The sequence below is a fragment of the Vipera berus genome (assembly GCF_964194415.1).
Source record: "Vipera berus genome assembly, chromosome: W".
Taxonomy (NCBI): domain Eukaryota; kingdom Metazoa; phylum Chordata; class Lepidosauria; order Squamata; family Viperidae; genus Vipera; species Vipera berus.
In genome coordinates, this window is record NC_138210.1 from 65,328,337 (window position 1) to 65,342,478 (window position 14,142).

At 42.9% G+C, this 14,142-nt stretch overlaps 2 protein-coding genes across 2 annotated transcripts; both read left to right on the top strand.

The window, feature by feature from the left end:
- On the top strand, nt 1-1,026 carry LOC308676379 (olfactory receptor 4K1-like; the record flags this gene model as incomplete). The annotated part of the gene is made up of 1 exon (XM_081342192.1): nt 1-1,026. The coding sequence occupies one exon, from the start codon at nt 1-3 to the stop codon at nt 1,024-1,026; it is 1,026 nt and encodes a 341-aa protein (XP_081198318.1).
- Nucleotides 1,027-9,462: 8,436 nt separating this feature from the next.
- On the top strand, nt 9,463-10,395 carry LOC308676380 (olfactory receptor 4N2-like; the record flags this gene model as incomplete). The annotated part of the gene is made up of 1 exon (XM_081342193.1): nt 9,463-10,395. The coding sequence occupies one exon, from the start codon at nt 9,463-9,465 to the stop codon at nt 10,393-10,395; it is 933 nt and encodes a 310-aa protein (XP_081198319.1).
- Between the last annotated feature and the right edge of the window lie 3,747 nt (nt 10,396-14,142).

The following is a 14,142-nucleotide window of genomic DNA, read 5'->3' on the forward strand; positions in this document are numbered from 1 at the left end:
ATGGTGACCGAATTTGTTCTGCTGGGCCTCTCTTCATCTTGGGAGATGCAGCTGTTCCTATTTATCTTCTTCCTCCTCCTTTATGCAGTAACTCTCCTCAGCAACATCCTCATCATCCTGGCAACTTCAAAGAACCATCACCTTTCCAACTCACCCATGTTCTTCCTGTTGAGTCATTTGGCTTTCCTAGATATCTGCTTGGCCTCTTTTGCGACGCCCAGGGCTCTCCTTGGTTTTCTTACCCAGCGTCAAGCTATCTCCTTCAAGAGTTGCATGACACAAATCTTCTTCCTTCACCTCTTTGGAGGCAGCGAGATGCTTTTGCTAACAGTAATGGCCTATGACCGATATGTGGCCATCTGTCACCCTCTTCACTATGCTTCAGTCATGAGCCGGCGCCACTGTATAAGCTTTGTGCTAGCCTCGTGGACTGGTGGGCTCCTCCACACCAGTGTGCAGTTGGGCTTCATTCTAAGTGTGCCATTCTGTGGGCCCAATCAGATAGACAACTTCTTCTGTGATATCCCCTTGGTCATCAAGCTAGCCTGTGTGGACCCTTATCCCTTAGAGGTCATGATGGTGACCAACAGTGGTATTTTATCATTGTTGTGCTTTGTGGCATTGCTTGTCTCCTATGGACTCATACTTTCCACATTTCATTCCAGACACCTCTCTGAGGGTTCCTCAAAAGCTTTGTCTACATGTACTTCACATCTCCTGGTTCTCATCCTGTACTTTGGACCTTGCATATTCATTTACCTGCGTCCACATACCCATTTCATGTTTGACAAAGTGATCTCTGTCTTCTATACTGCAGTTACCCCTTTTCTCAATCCTGCCATCTATGCGCTGAAGAATAAGGAGATGAGGGCTGCAATGGGGAAGATGGTGGCAAGGCAGTTGGGACAGGTCTCTGCACAAGTTCCCGTTCATCCAGCAGGAAGACTTTCCTTGCAGAGACACAAAAAGAATTGGTGTCCACGCAGGCCAGTCTTGAACTCAGTGTCATTGTTACATATCGTTTAATCTATGGATTGTTGAATTAAAGGGTTGATTTGAAATAAATGGTCAAAACAACAAGAAACCCTATAAATCCAAATTAGGGACATTAATAGCTTTATCTATTTTCCCCTTACATTAATCAACTATAGAACAAAGTTCTCACTTTTAAGGTTAGTTTAGTTTAATGAAGAGAAGGACGAGGGGTGACATGATAGCAGTGTTCCAATGTCTCAGGGGCTGCCACAAAGAAGACGCAGTCAAACTATTCTCCAAAGCGCCCAAAGGCAGGACAAGAAGCAACAGATGGAAACTAATCAAGGAGACAAGCAACCTAGAACTAAGGAGAAACTTCCTGACAGTTAGAACAATTAACCAGTGGAACAACCTGCCTCCAGAAGGTGTCAATGCTCCAACTCTGGAAGTTTTTAAGAAGAGACTGGACAGCCATTTGTCTGATATAGTATAGGGTCTCCAGCCTGACCAGGGAGTGGGACTAGAAGACCTCCAAGTCCCTTCCAACTTTATTATTATTATTATTATTATTATTATTATTATTAGTAGTAGTAGTAGTAGTAGTAGTAGTAGTAGTATTATCATCATCATCATCATCACTTGCAGCATGGTTATGGAAGTACCAGATAATGTTCTGCTTTGTTGGCAGAGATGGAAAAGTTTCCTTGAATTGGCCAAGCTCCCAAAAGAAGCCAGCTTTTGCTTTGAATTCTTGTGTCCTATAAATCAAACTTTCTTTTCGTACTCTATAAATCAAAAAGAAAAAAAAGGGAGGGGGAAGTAGCAGCAAAGAGTGCCCTCCCTAAGAACACTGAAGCAAGGAGAGCAGAGATGATGAGCAAGATTCAGTCATTTCTGTTCTTCTACTGACCGTAACCTGGCCAGGTTTGGAAACACAGCAATAGTAAGCTGTAGTAGACCCTGGATAAACATGTCAGTTGGTCCTTGATTTACAATCGTTCATTTAGCAACCGTTCAAAGTTACAGCGGCACTGGGGGGGGAAAGGTGTTTATAAATGGTCATCGCACTTACAACCGTCACAGCATCCCCATCGTCCCCTGATTGCGGGTGCTTGGCAATTGCCCATTTATGATGCTTTGCACCATTCCAGGGTCACGTGATCGCCATTTGTAACCTTCCCAGCTGGCTTCCGACAAGCAGAGTCAGTGGGGGAAGCCAGATTCATTTAATGACTGCATGATTCGCTTAACAGCTGCAGTTATTTGTGGCAAAAAGGTCATAAAATCAGGTACGACTCACTGAACAAACCCCTTGCTTAGCCATGGGAATTCTGTCCCCCATTGTGGCCATAAGCTGAGGACTGCCTGCATTGAAAATTTTCTCACGCAAATGTCTATGGAGGTTCTCAGTCATCCAGGTCATGGTTGTCCCAAAAGGTGCTTTTTCAGGAGGCAACTGGACTTTCTTGTTTTTCTTTGAAGACGTTTTGCTCCTCATCCAAGAAGCTTCTTCAGCTCTGACTAGATGGTGGGGAATGGAAGGATTCATATTCTTTGCAGACAGCTGGTCAATTGCATTCTTTTAGAGAGTTGTTGAGGCCATTTAGAGGTTTACCTGGGTCTCAGGGTCAAATGTGCAAATGGTGCAAATGTGTGTGATGTGTGTGGAGCCTTCTTGGCTGCAGGATGTTTTCTGCCCTGGGTCCCTTCACTGTTGAGGACAGGTGGAGGCTGTTGGGGATGAGTCTGTGTTGTCTGCCTCTCAAACTGAAGAACAAATGGTTCCTGTAGTCTGCAATGTTTTCTGGAAATCCATTCATACTCCCTCACCATTCGAAGAGTGTTCATCCCAAAGTGCATCGCTAAAGGTCTGTGGAGATTCTCAGTCATCCAGGTCAGGGAAGCTTCTTGGATGAGAAGCGAAACGTCTTCAAAGAAGAAAACAAGAAAGTCCAATTGCCTCTGGGATTCTGATGCAAATATGCCCTCAGCTCTTCAAATCTCTGTTAGGGCTGAGATTAATCATGGGTTGGTCTTACTTTCAGGACCATTAGAGAGTACAGAATCTCTTCTGTTCAACATCAAGCATCATCAGAACTTTCACCAAAGTAGTTTAGCTTATAATCCTTTCTAGTTATCTTGAGACTAGATTGGCTTCAAAGACTCAACCCACATATTCGTTGTGGTCAGAGCCAACAGATCCCTAGACATAGAGATCTGCAAACACCCTCCTCCCCCCTCCCCCCCATTACTCACTCTTCTGCACCCTAGAAGAACAGACGTTTTATCCTGGCTTCCCGATTAAAAATGCAGATTGTGCTGAAGGATTTGGAAAGGGGAAATTTCAAAAACTGCCCCACATCAATTCTGATGAAAGTAATCAAAGCCTTGCAGGAGGCTGGTGGTGCATGGTGGTGAATGAATCCTTGGCAGAGAAGATGGTGGTGCTGACCTTGATTGAGGAAGTAGCCTCTGCTCAAGCGATCATCATTAACCTGGTTAGTTTGGAGAACGAGTGATATGTCTCAAACCTGCCTTTGACAACAGAAGTTATTGAAGAGGTGTAATTGCAGAGAAACATGAGGGGGAAAAACAATTGGGACCCTTTTCAGCCATGCTTCAGACTGACCCATAGTACTAAGATGACACTGATTACTCTTTTGGGATGATGCGCGGTAAAACCAGAATGGGGAAGGATGAGCTATCTAGTCCATGGGCTGTTTGGCTTTTGAACGAGAAATAATTTTATAAACTTTATGCATGATTGACTTGCGAGGCCAGTGTGTTGTGCAATTAGTTCACATGGTGTAATAAGATGGAGGGTTTGTGTCACTGTAAGTTGGGGGGTGGGGGCACGAAGGGAGGCTCAGCCAATCTCAATGTATACATGGTTGTACTTTGACAATAAAGGTTCATTCATTCATTCATTCATTCATTCATTCATTCATTCCTGTTTGATTTTTGACCTGCAATTGTTATCCTCATTCACAGTATTCTTCTGAAGCATCTCTGTAGGTGTTGAGTGGGTGGAATGGTCAGCCACCTCCTTCCTCCAGGGCCAGTTGTATTTTGGTGATGGAAGGAGAAATGAGGTTCAGATGGAAGGCCCTCCATTGTACACCTCCACAGGGACTACGTATCTTCTATTATTTAGCACGTATGTGAAGCTTCTGGAAGTGGACACCCATCAACATGGGGTCAGATATCACCAGCACGTTGGTGGTACTTGTGTATCTCAGCTCTGATCTGAAAAGAAAACATCAAATTGCTGTTCCAGTGTCTGCAGACTGCAGAGTGTAAATATGGAGGAACATATGTAGACTCAATCCATGCAAGATAGAATGTTATGGGCACAAAGGCCAACATGTCTGGGCTTTGTTGGTCCTGGGTAGAATTGTAACTAGTCCTCTTTGATTTGGTTTGATAGATTAAAATTTAGGCATTCTTCTGGTCTCTCAATTTCTTGCTCAGTGACCAGATGGACACTCCCTTAACAGCAGTAGGAAGCTAGGGAAAGAAAAGCAAGTTTATTTAGATGCCTTTTGTTGAAGTAGATGTGGCTGGAGAGGACCAATGGTTGAAGGGAATGGGCCCTTGGGAACATTGCAGGATGAGGAGCATGGGTTTACCTTTTTTTGCAGTCCACAGCTCCCTTCGTTCATTTTTCCCCTAACAAGTGGCAAGGAGTTCCACTGGTGAGGAGAGGAGGAGGACGAAGAAGAAGGAGGTTTGCTGAGATCATAAGGGGAGGGATAACCTATATCTGTCTGAAAAGAAAGATGACCCGATGGGTTATGGGTTGATTAATTAAATGAGTCCTTGTTTTAACATTATCTTGACAGAACAAATAAATATTTGCTTGCTAGGTTTTTTGGCATCTAAAGTTCAAAATGAGAATTCTACCCTGGCCTTGAGTTTCATGGCCCACTGGAGATGACTCAACCCATCAGTCAAAACTATATTCCATTGGGGAAGGTAAAAGGTAAAGGTAAAGGTTCTCCCGCACATGCATGCTAGTCGTTTCTGACTCTAGGGGCCGGTGCTCATCTCCGTTTCAAAGCCGGAGAGCCAGCGCTTGTCCGAGGACGTCTCCGTGGTCATGTGGCCGGCATGACTAGACGCCAAAGGCGCACGGAACGCTGTTACCTTCCCACCGTAGTGGACCCTATTTTTCTACTTGCATTTTTTACGTGCTTTCGAACTGCTAGGTTGGCAGAAGCTGGGACGAGTAACAGGCGCTCACTCTGCTACGTGGCACTCGGGATTCAACCCGCCAAACTGCCAACCTTCTGATCGACAAGCTCAGCGTCCTAACCCACGTCCCTACCCATTGGGGAAACTCTACTGCAAATCTAGCCATTCTCCTGTCTTCTTCCAGTTATTTTCCTGGGTCTGTTGCTAGGACTTGTAATTTTGACTCAATAACCTTTTAACAAGCCTCCTGAGTGTTGGGTGAACTTGTTCCCTGGGAAACTGAACATATATCTTTATCTTCAGGGATCGGAGGTTACTTAGCATGACACGGAACCACCAAGTACCATCAATGACTGTGATGTAAGTTGTCTTTTTTTTAAAAAAACAAAAAAACAAAAATCCACTCTTTTATTCTCTCTCCTTTCCTTTCTTAATCTTCCATCTCGCTGAACATCTGGAGTCTTGTTGGAAGCCACTAATCTTAGGTGAGACACTTAGGAAAATAATATCTTTCCCAGTGAGGTTGATTTGACAACTCCATCTTTGCTCAAATCTTATCTTTTTTTTTCCCTTAAAAGATTACAAGCTGTCTTGCTATCTTAAAGAGAAGATAGAGAGATATAGAGAGAAGTTCCTCGGTGGTGGATTCCAGAATGACTTACATTTCTACCCAGAACATTTGGTCCGAGTGACCAACCCAGACTGGAAATTCATACATTGTTTAACATTTGTCGCCTCTCAAATTAATGTGAGTCCACTACTTACCTATGCCTTTTTGTGATGTCATAAGCACCCACACGATACTGGGCTAGTGTCTTTGGATGTTTTTATCTCACCATTATATTTATTGTTAACTATTATGACTACTGCCATTTTAGGTAACCCACCTAAATTGACAGGTTCAGATGATTAGTCTTGGCCCCCACTAATCTTCTGCAATTAATTGGGTGCCTGGTGTCTTGACAGAGGAAAAGAAGCCAGAAGTTATTTAAATAATATTTTTCTCAGGAAGCTGTTGCATTGCAGGTAACTATTTATCAATGGAATTTCTTGCACAGGGTAACCATCGCTGTTGCATCCTAAAGGAGCTTTTTCACGAGGCAACTGGACTTTTTTGTTTCATTGCTGTTTCATGGTTGTAACTTCTCTGCCTGTGAATGACCATCCTGGCTTCCACAGGTTATGAGTTCTGCTCCCATCAACCTCCACCAGCAGAGCTTTGGACCAGGGTGGGGAGATCTATTTTTTAACACATCGAGAGGGTGCTCTTTGCAGTATCTACTGTAAAAAAAATGGCACCTGCTTTAGAGAAAATCAAGCAAGAGATAAGAGAAAATTTTGAAAAGAGGGTTTGCTTATCTATAAGTCCTAGATGTGGAAACCTGTGAAGCAAAATCTAACTTAAAAGTCTGGTAATGAAAAAGAGAGGATCCATAGCTCCAGGATCTCCAAGTCACTGTGGAACAGATCCCAATTTTAGCTCCTATTGTTGCATGAATGAGATGGCAGGAAACCATTGAAATGCTTGTGGTTGGTTGGATCAATATGTGTTTTAGAGGGTCAGATTATTTTTGTCATTGTCGTCATCATCATCATCATCATGAATTATTTTAATCCTGAATCTTGAAAATCTAAAAATATAAGCCTGGTTACTTATAGAGGGGCAGGAGAAAAGGAACAGGTTGGAAATTACTGACTAAAACCATGCTGGGAAAAGATGTCTAGACATCCTTATTTCCAAAATTCTTGGAACTCCTGGTGATACATTGATTATATTAGAATTCTTTCCAAGATCAAAGAATTTAAAAAAATGATGGGGACATCCAATATTTCCCATGTCAACCAACATGCAAGTGAGATTGAGAAAGTGGTAGATTTAAGTTACCAACTACTAATCAATCAGCATTGCAGTTGAGCAAGGGTTTGAAGTAGACTTCTGTTGCAAAAGTACATTGTCCCTCTATGAAACTACTTTTTGAGAGACTTCTAGTCTATGAAGGGGGTAATCAATCAGGGAACCCAAGGAGGACAAGACTTGCAGTAGCACGAATAAGCTTAGGGTCTCCCTTGAGCTGATGGAAAACAATAAAATGAGGGGTGATATACTCAGTGGGAACAAGTAGCCAGAAAAAAATGGGAAAAAAATAACAGCCTTCTCTGCTTAGCATTCATTGCTTTGATCCTCATTCTGCAAGCCGCTTATTGAATCTTATTGGGTGAAAGTGGACTAGACAAAGAAAGGATTAGATAAAGGGGAAATTTCTCTCTGTTGAGTTAAGCTTTCGGTACCTTTATGAGTATATCTTCAGCTTGCTTGGTAACAGTGAAGACGTGGCTTGCAAACGCCTTCTGCTAGAAGGTTTTTCCAACTTTCTGGTCCAGTCTACAATCCTGGGGCCCCGGTGATCTCTTCTCCAAGTATTAACTGGGTTCAATCCTGCTTGCTTTTTGAGATCAGCCAAGACTGACTAGGTGCCACCTAACTAGCTGGGTGACTAGAAGGGCTGCTAGGAGAAAAGGAAGATGTGGTGATAGATAGCATGGGTCTCTAGAGGCTTTTGATTCAGGGGACACTCCAGTTTGCAACCTCAACAGCTTACCTGTAATTTGCAGCTGGAAGCAAACTTTGCGATGGACATTTGTTAGGATATTGAATTTAGTAGCTGGAACAGTAAAACGTACAATAGGCCAGAACACACAGTTCTAGTTAATTAGTTAGAAAGTGCTGACTCGTTTATGAATTGATCTATGCTACGATGGGTTGTTGTAAGTATGAAGGGGGCATTTCCCTCCCCCCCCTTTTTAAACTTCTCTGTGTTCTGTATACTGCTTTAGATTTACTTCTGGATACTCCTGTGTTCCTGACTATCTTTATGTTCTTCCTTTTCTGGATGATGATAAAGACTGCTGTAAATTTAAATGTTAAATATATTTATACTACGGTAAAAGGGACGCGGTGGCTAAGGGACGCGGTAGCTCAGTGGGTTAGGACGCTGAGCTTGTCGATCAGAAGGTCGGCAGTTTGGCGGGTCAAATCCTGAGTGCCGTGTAACACAGTGAGCGCCTGTTACTCGTCCCAGCTTCTGCCAACCTAGCAGTTCAAAAGTATATAAAAATGCAAGTAGAAAAATAGGGACCGCTACGGTGGGAAGGTAACAGCATTCCGTGCGCCTTTGGCGTCTAGTCATGCCGGAGACATCTTCGGACAAGCGCTGGCTCTTCGGCTTTGAAATGGAGATGAGCACCGGCCCCTAGAGTCAGAAACGACTAGCACGCATGTGCGGGGGAAACTTTACCTTTACCTTTACCTAAAAGACTACAAGTTTCTGTCAGTGTCTCTGACTTTATTAGGACAGTTGCTGTGCAATTCCTTGACAACGGAGGGAGTGGAGGAGAAAACATGTGTTTCACTTGGGGACAAGGGGCATGCAGCGGTGTTCTGGTAAATGTTTATGGATCAGCTCTGCCATTTCCACTGCTGCTATCCCACACTGTGCCACCATCTGTGGAACAGGTGATCAGCACACTAGGCCCAGTGTGACTCAGCTATGCTCTCAACTGGCTTGCAAAATTCCAGAAAAAAAAATAACAGTTGGTTCTAGCAAACTACCCCAAGATGGCTCCAGCACTCTATTGGCTATGTCTTTTTCTGGTTCTCTGTGTCTTCCCCCTATGATCAGATTGACAAATTGATATTACTATGGTAAGAACACATTCCCCCCCAATACTTTTTACTATGCTCCCCCCCCCAAATCACAAGGAATAAAGCTCAGGGGGGGGAAAATACAGAAATAATGTTTCACTCATGAAGCTGCTGGCTATTGCAAAAAGCAGAAACGTTGAAACAAGCCTGTAGATTTGCAAAGAGAGCTTGCTAAAGATAATAGACAGAGTAAAGATAAGTGGATAAAATTACATTTGTCTGACAGGATTAAAACCCAAGGAAGTCAGTATTTGAGACCTATGGCTAGCTTTTGCGAAACAAGCTAAACAAATCTAATAACAAAAGCACACAAAGCAAGCCTCCAAATTATGAAATGCTGTAAAACCGTATACAAATCCCTGCGGTCATCAAATCAATTTGTCAACTGTCCCAGAACTGCATGCTGTTGCTGGTTCTGCTCATCAATAAATAGACTTTCTTTCTTAAACAGCCTCCATTTTATTCCCAGCTTGGAATGGAACCTGATTTTTTCTTCCAACATTATAATAGAACAAAGAAAAGAAATCTGAAATCATCCTCTTTCTTTTCCTTTCTGTACATCTCCTATAGGAACTGGCCCTTTTTACAAGATGCTCCAAAGAAATCAATCCACGGTGGAAGAGTTTGTCCTGCTGGGCCTCTCCCAGACCAGAGAAATCCAACTGGCCCTCTTTCTCCTCTTTCTCCTATTTTATTCTCTGATAATGCCGGGAAACCTTCTCATCATCCTGACCATCCAGAAAGAACCTCAGCTAAACTCTCCCATGTACTTCTTCTTAGCCAACCTGGCTTTTCTGGACCTCTGCTACTGCTCCATCACTCCTCCCAAGATGCTGGTTGACTTCTTCTCCAGCCATAAGACCATCTCCTATAAGGGCTGCATACTCCAGATCTTCTTTCTTCATTGGTTAGGAGGCTCTGAAGTTATCCTTCTGGTTGACATGGCCATTGATCGCTATGTGGCCATTTGCCACCCTTTGCGCTATGCCAGCCTCATCAGCAAAGCGGTCTGCTACATGTTGGTCCTGACAGCCTGGTGTGTAGGATTTATGCATTCTATCGTCCAAGTAATTCTTATTCTCCCACTGCCATTCTGTGGACCAAATAAATTAAATAATTTCTTCTGTGATATCACTCAGATCATCAAGTTGGCTTGCACTGATATATATGCACTGGAGTACATCATGTTCTTCAACAGTGGCTTGGCCACCTTGATGTGTTTCATCCTCCTCCTCATTTCCTATGGGGTCCTTTTGGTCAAAGTGAGAGCAAATTCTGACAAAGGAAAGAGTAAAGCCTTCTCTACATGCATCACACACATCATCATTATCTTCATCATGTTTGGTCCAGCTATCTACATCTATTGCCATCCCTTTCAGGAATTCTTCTTTGATAAGGTGGTGGCTGTTTTCCATACAGTGGTCTTCCCCTTGATGAACCCCATGATCTACACTTTGAGGAATAAGGAGATCAAGCAAGCCATGTTGAAGCTGTTGGGCAAAAGTAAGGTTCAAAGCAGATGATAAAGATAATTCGTTCTCAAAGGCATTTGAAAATTTGCACCCTGCCCATGATGCTACACATAGCCTGCTGAAAGTTTGTAAGCAAGTGGCAGAAAAACCACTCCGTTTCCTATAACTATCTGAAGATTGAAGTGAACCAAAGTCCACATTTAACTCAGGAACATCAGTCATAAACAATTCAAAGATCCAAGCGTTAAAGAAAAAAAAATAGGCAGGTAGGAGAAGGGTGGGAGCCTTTGAACTGTGGCGCTCAAGATGCCTATTATCCATCCCATGGACTGCAAAAATCACAAACAAAGAAGTCCGAGATTAAGCCTCACCAAAAATATCACTCGAAGCCAAGACCGCCAAACAAAGGCTATCATACTTTGGCCATGTGATGCTAGCTGACTCACTTGAAAACTCAATCCTTCTGGGAGTGATCAGCAGAAAAAGGAGAAGGGTCCACCTTAGTAATCATGTGTCATCCAAGTGTGGTGGACTTCCATATAACAAATTCAGAGCCAGCCTAGGAAGGGTTTAGGGGAGCTGTAGCTGAAAGCATCGGGAGGCCAGCCATCTGCTGACTTGCCTGCAGACCAGTGGTGGGATTCAAATACCTGAACAACTGGTTCTCTGCGTGGATGCAGGCCTGGTTCTCTGAGGCTTAGAACAGACTTCCGGAAGTGGCAACCATGCACTTCTGGTGGGCCGTTCTAGGCCTGGGTGGCCTCCTCCAGGCCTCCGAGGCCTAGAACGGACTTCCAGAAGCAGTGTGCATTCAGCCGGTTCTCCAAACTCAAGAAAACCTAGCTACCAGTTCTGCCAAACCAGTGCAAACCAGCTGAATCCCACCACTGCCTTCAGATGTTCTCTAACACTGGAGGCTTTTAAGAAGAGATTGGTCAACCATTTGTCTAAAATGCTATAGGGTTTCATGTCTGAGAAGTGGGTTGGACTGGAAGGCCTCCAAGGTCCCTTCCAAGTCTGTTATTCTGTTATCTGAAGGCAACAGTGCTAAAACTGCAATCATAAGAACACAGCCCGGACTCCCAGGAAAATATAGAAAGTTTTGAAACGTTGGAAGCTGTGCCTCTCCCTCCTTCCAATTCCTCACCAGATTGCTATTTTAATTGTGACCGACAGTGAAAACATAGGCAATAATTGTGTCCAACTGAACTGATTTTTCTCTTCATGGTGCTTAAACAAAATTAAATACAGGTAGTCTTTGACTTATGACCACAATTGAACCCAAAATTTCTGTTGCTAAATGAGACATTTGTTAAGTGAATTTTGCCCCATTTTATAACCTTCCTTGCCACAGTTGTTAAATGAATTACTGCAGTTAATTTAGTAACGCGGTTGTTAAGTGAATCTGTCTTCCCCACTGACTTTGCTTGTCAGAACTTCGCAAAAGGCGATCACATGATCCTGAGATACTGTAACCCTCATAAATATGTGCCAGTGGCCAAATGTCTGAATTTTGATCACAGGACCATGGGGATGCTATAATAGTCACAACTGTGAAAAACTTTAAAGTTGGCAAATTACATGTGTTTATTGGCCAATCATGAACTTTATTTACAATCCCTTTGGAACTTGATTTTGCAAGCAAATGAACTTCAAAGGATTCAGAGGTATGGAGAGACACACATACAAATTCTGAAAACTTTATCAGTTAGTACCATTTTAGTACACTTTGTTAGTACCACTTTATAATGCCTTGGTAAGACCACACCTGTAACATTGCAGCCAGTTTTGGTTGCCACGATGTAAAAATATATTGAGACTCTCAAAAGGGTGCAGAGAAAAGCAATAAAGATGATCAGGGGACTTGATGCTAAATCATGCGAAGAATCGTTGCAGGAATTGGGTATGTCTAGTATTTAATGAAAAGAAGGGCATAATAACATTGTTTCAATATCTAAGGGGTTGCCACAAAGAAGAGAAGGACAACCTATTCTCCAAAGCACCTGAAGGCAGGACAAGGAGCAATGGATGGAAACTAATCAAGGAGAGAACCAACTAACAGCTAAGGAGAAATTTCCTGACAATAGAACAATTAATCAGTGGAACGACTTGCCTCCGGAAGTTGTGGGTGCTCCATCTTTGGAGGTTTTTAAGAAGAATTTGGACAACAATTTGCCTGCAGTGATATAGGGTTTCCTGCGTGAGCCAGGGGTTGGACTAGAAGACCTCCAAGGTTTCTTCCAAGTCTGCTACTCTGTTAACGGATGGAAACTAGTCAAGGAGAGAAGCAACCTAGAACTAAGGAGAAACTTCCTGACAGTTAGAACAATTAACCAGTGGAACAACCTGCCTCCAGAGGTGGTGAATGCTCCAACACTGGAGGTTTTTAAGAAGAGACTGGACAGCCATTTGCCTGAAATGGTATAAGGTTTCCTGCCTGAGCAGGGGGTTGGACTAGATGACCTCCAAGGTCCCTTCCAACTTTATTATTATTATTATTATTATTATTATTATTATTATTATTATTATTATTATTATTATTATTATTGTTGTTGTTGTTGTTGTTGTTGTTGTTGTTGTTGTTGTTGTTGTTGTTGTTATTATTATTATTATTATTATTATTATTATTACCACTGAAAAAATGTTATGATTTCCAATCAAACGTGTGAAAATACTGCAGAGAAGCACATTCATGATCACCACAAATTGATGTTGACTCTTGCAATAGCTTTTAAGCAAAATGAAAAATATAGCTAGATCTATCTATGGAAAGATGGGAGAGTCTCTTCTGTAGTGTAACCGCAGCAATCATTTCTTTCTTCTAATTATAGAGGTGCTTTAAGAGACACTAGAGGGCAGCAAAATGCTGATGAAAGAAAATGAAGATTGTAAATAAGAGTCTCAGACTGAAGCCTCTGCAGGGTTTTAGGTAGGATTAGAAAAATGCCTCAATATCCATGTTCGTACTGAACCAATGGGTGAGCAGTGCAAAATCACTCAGCTGTTTGCTTGTTTGGGCCTTTGTATATTGTCTGATTTCAGCCAATGTAGCTTCTAAGGCCAGGTTTTATCAAATAGGAGCCCAACTAATTGTGGGTTCCTCAAAAGCATGGGAATGGTAGTAGTAATTAGTACAGAGAACTAGCTTCTGAGCTTATTTCTTCCGGTGCCCATCCCACACTTAAATGTAGGAAGTTGACATTAAGTATTAACATGGTTGCTGGCCTAGAAACCAGGAGACTGTGAGTTCTAGTCCTGCCTTAGACATGAAAGCTAGCTGGGTGACTTTGAGCCAATCACTGCGAGATTGAGAGTTCTAGTCCTGCTTTAGGCATGAAAGCTAGCTGGGTGACTTTGGGCCAATCAGCCGGAGACTGAGAGTTCTAGTCCTGCCTTAGACATGAAAGCTAGCTGGGTGACTTTGGGCCAATCACTGTGAGATTGAGAGTTCTAGTCCTGCTTTAGGCATGAAAGCTAGCTGTGGGACTTTGGGCCAATCATCAGGAGACTGAGAGTTCTAGTCCTGCCTTAGACATGAAAGCTAGCTGGGTGACTTTGAGCCAATCACTGCGAGATTGAGAGTTCTAGTCCTGCTTTAGGCATGAAAGCTAGCTGGGTGACTTTGGGCCAATCAGCAGGAGACTGAGAGTTCTAGTTTCTCCTTAGGCATGAAAGCTAGCTGGGTGACTTTGGGCCAATCATCAGGAGACTGAGAGTTCTAGTTTCTCCTTAGGCATGAAAACTAGCTGGGTGACTTTGGTCCACTCTCCAGCCCAACCGACCTCACAGGGTTGTTGT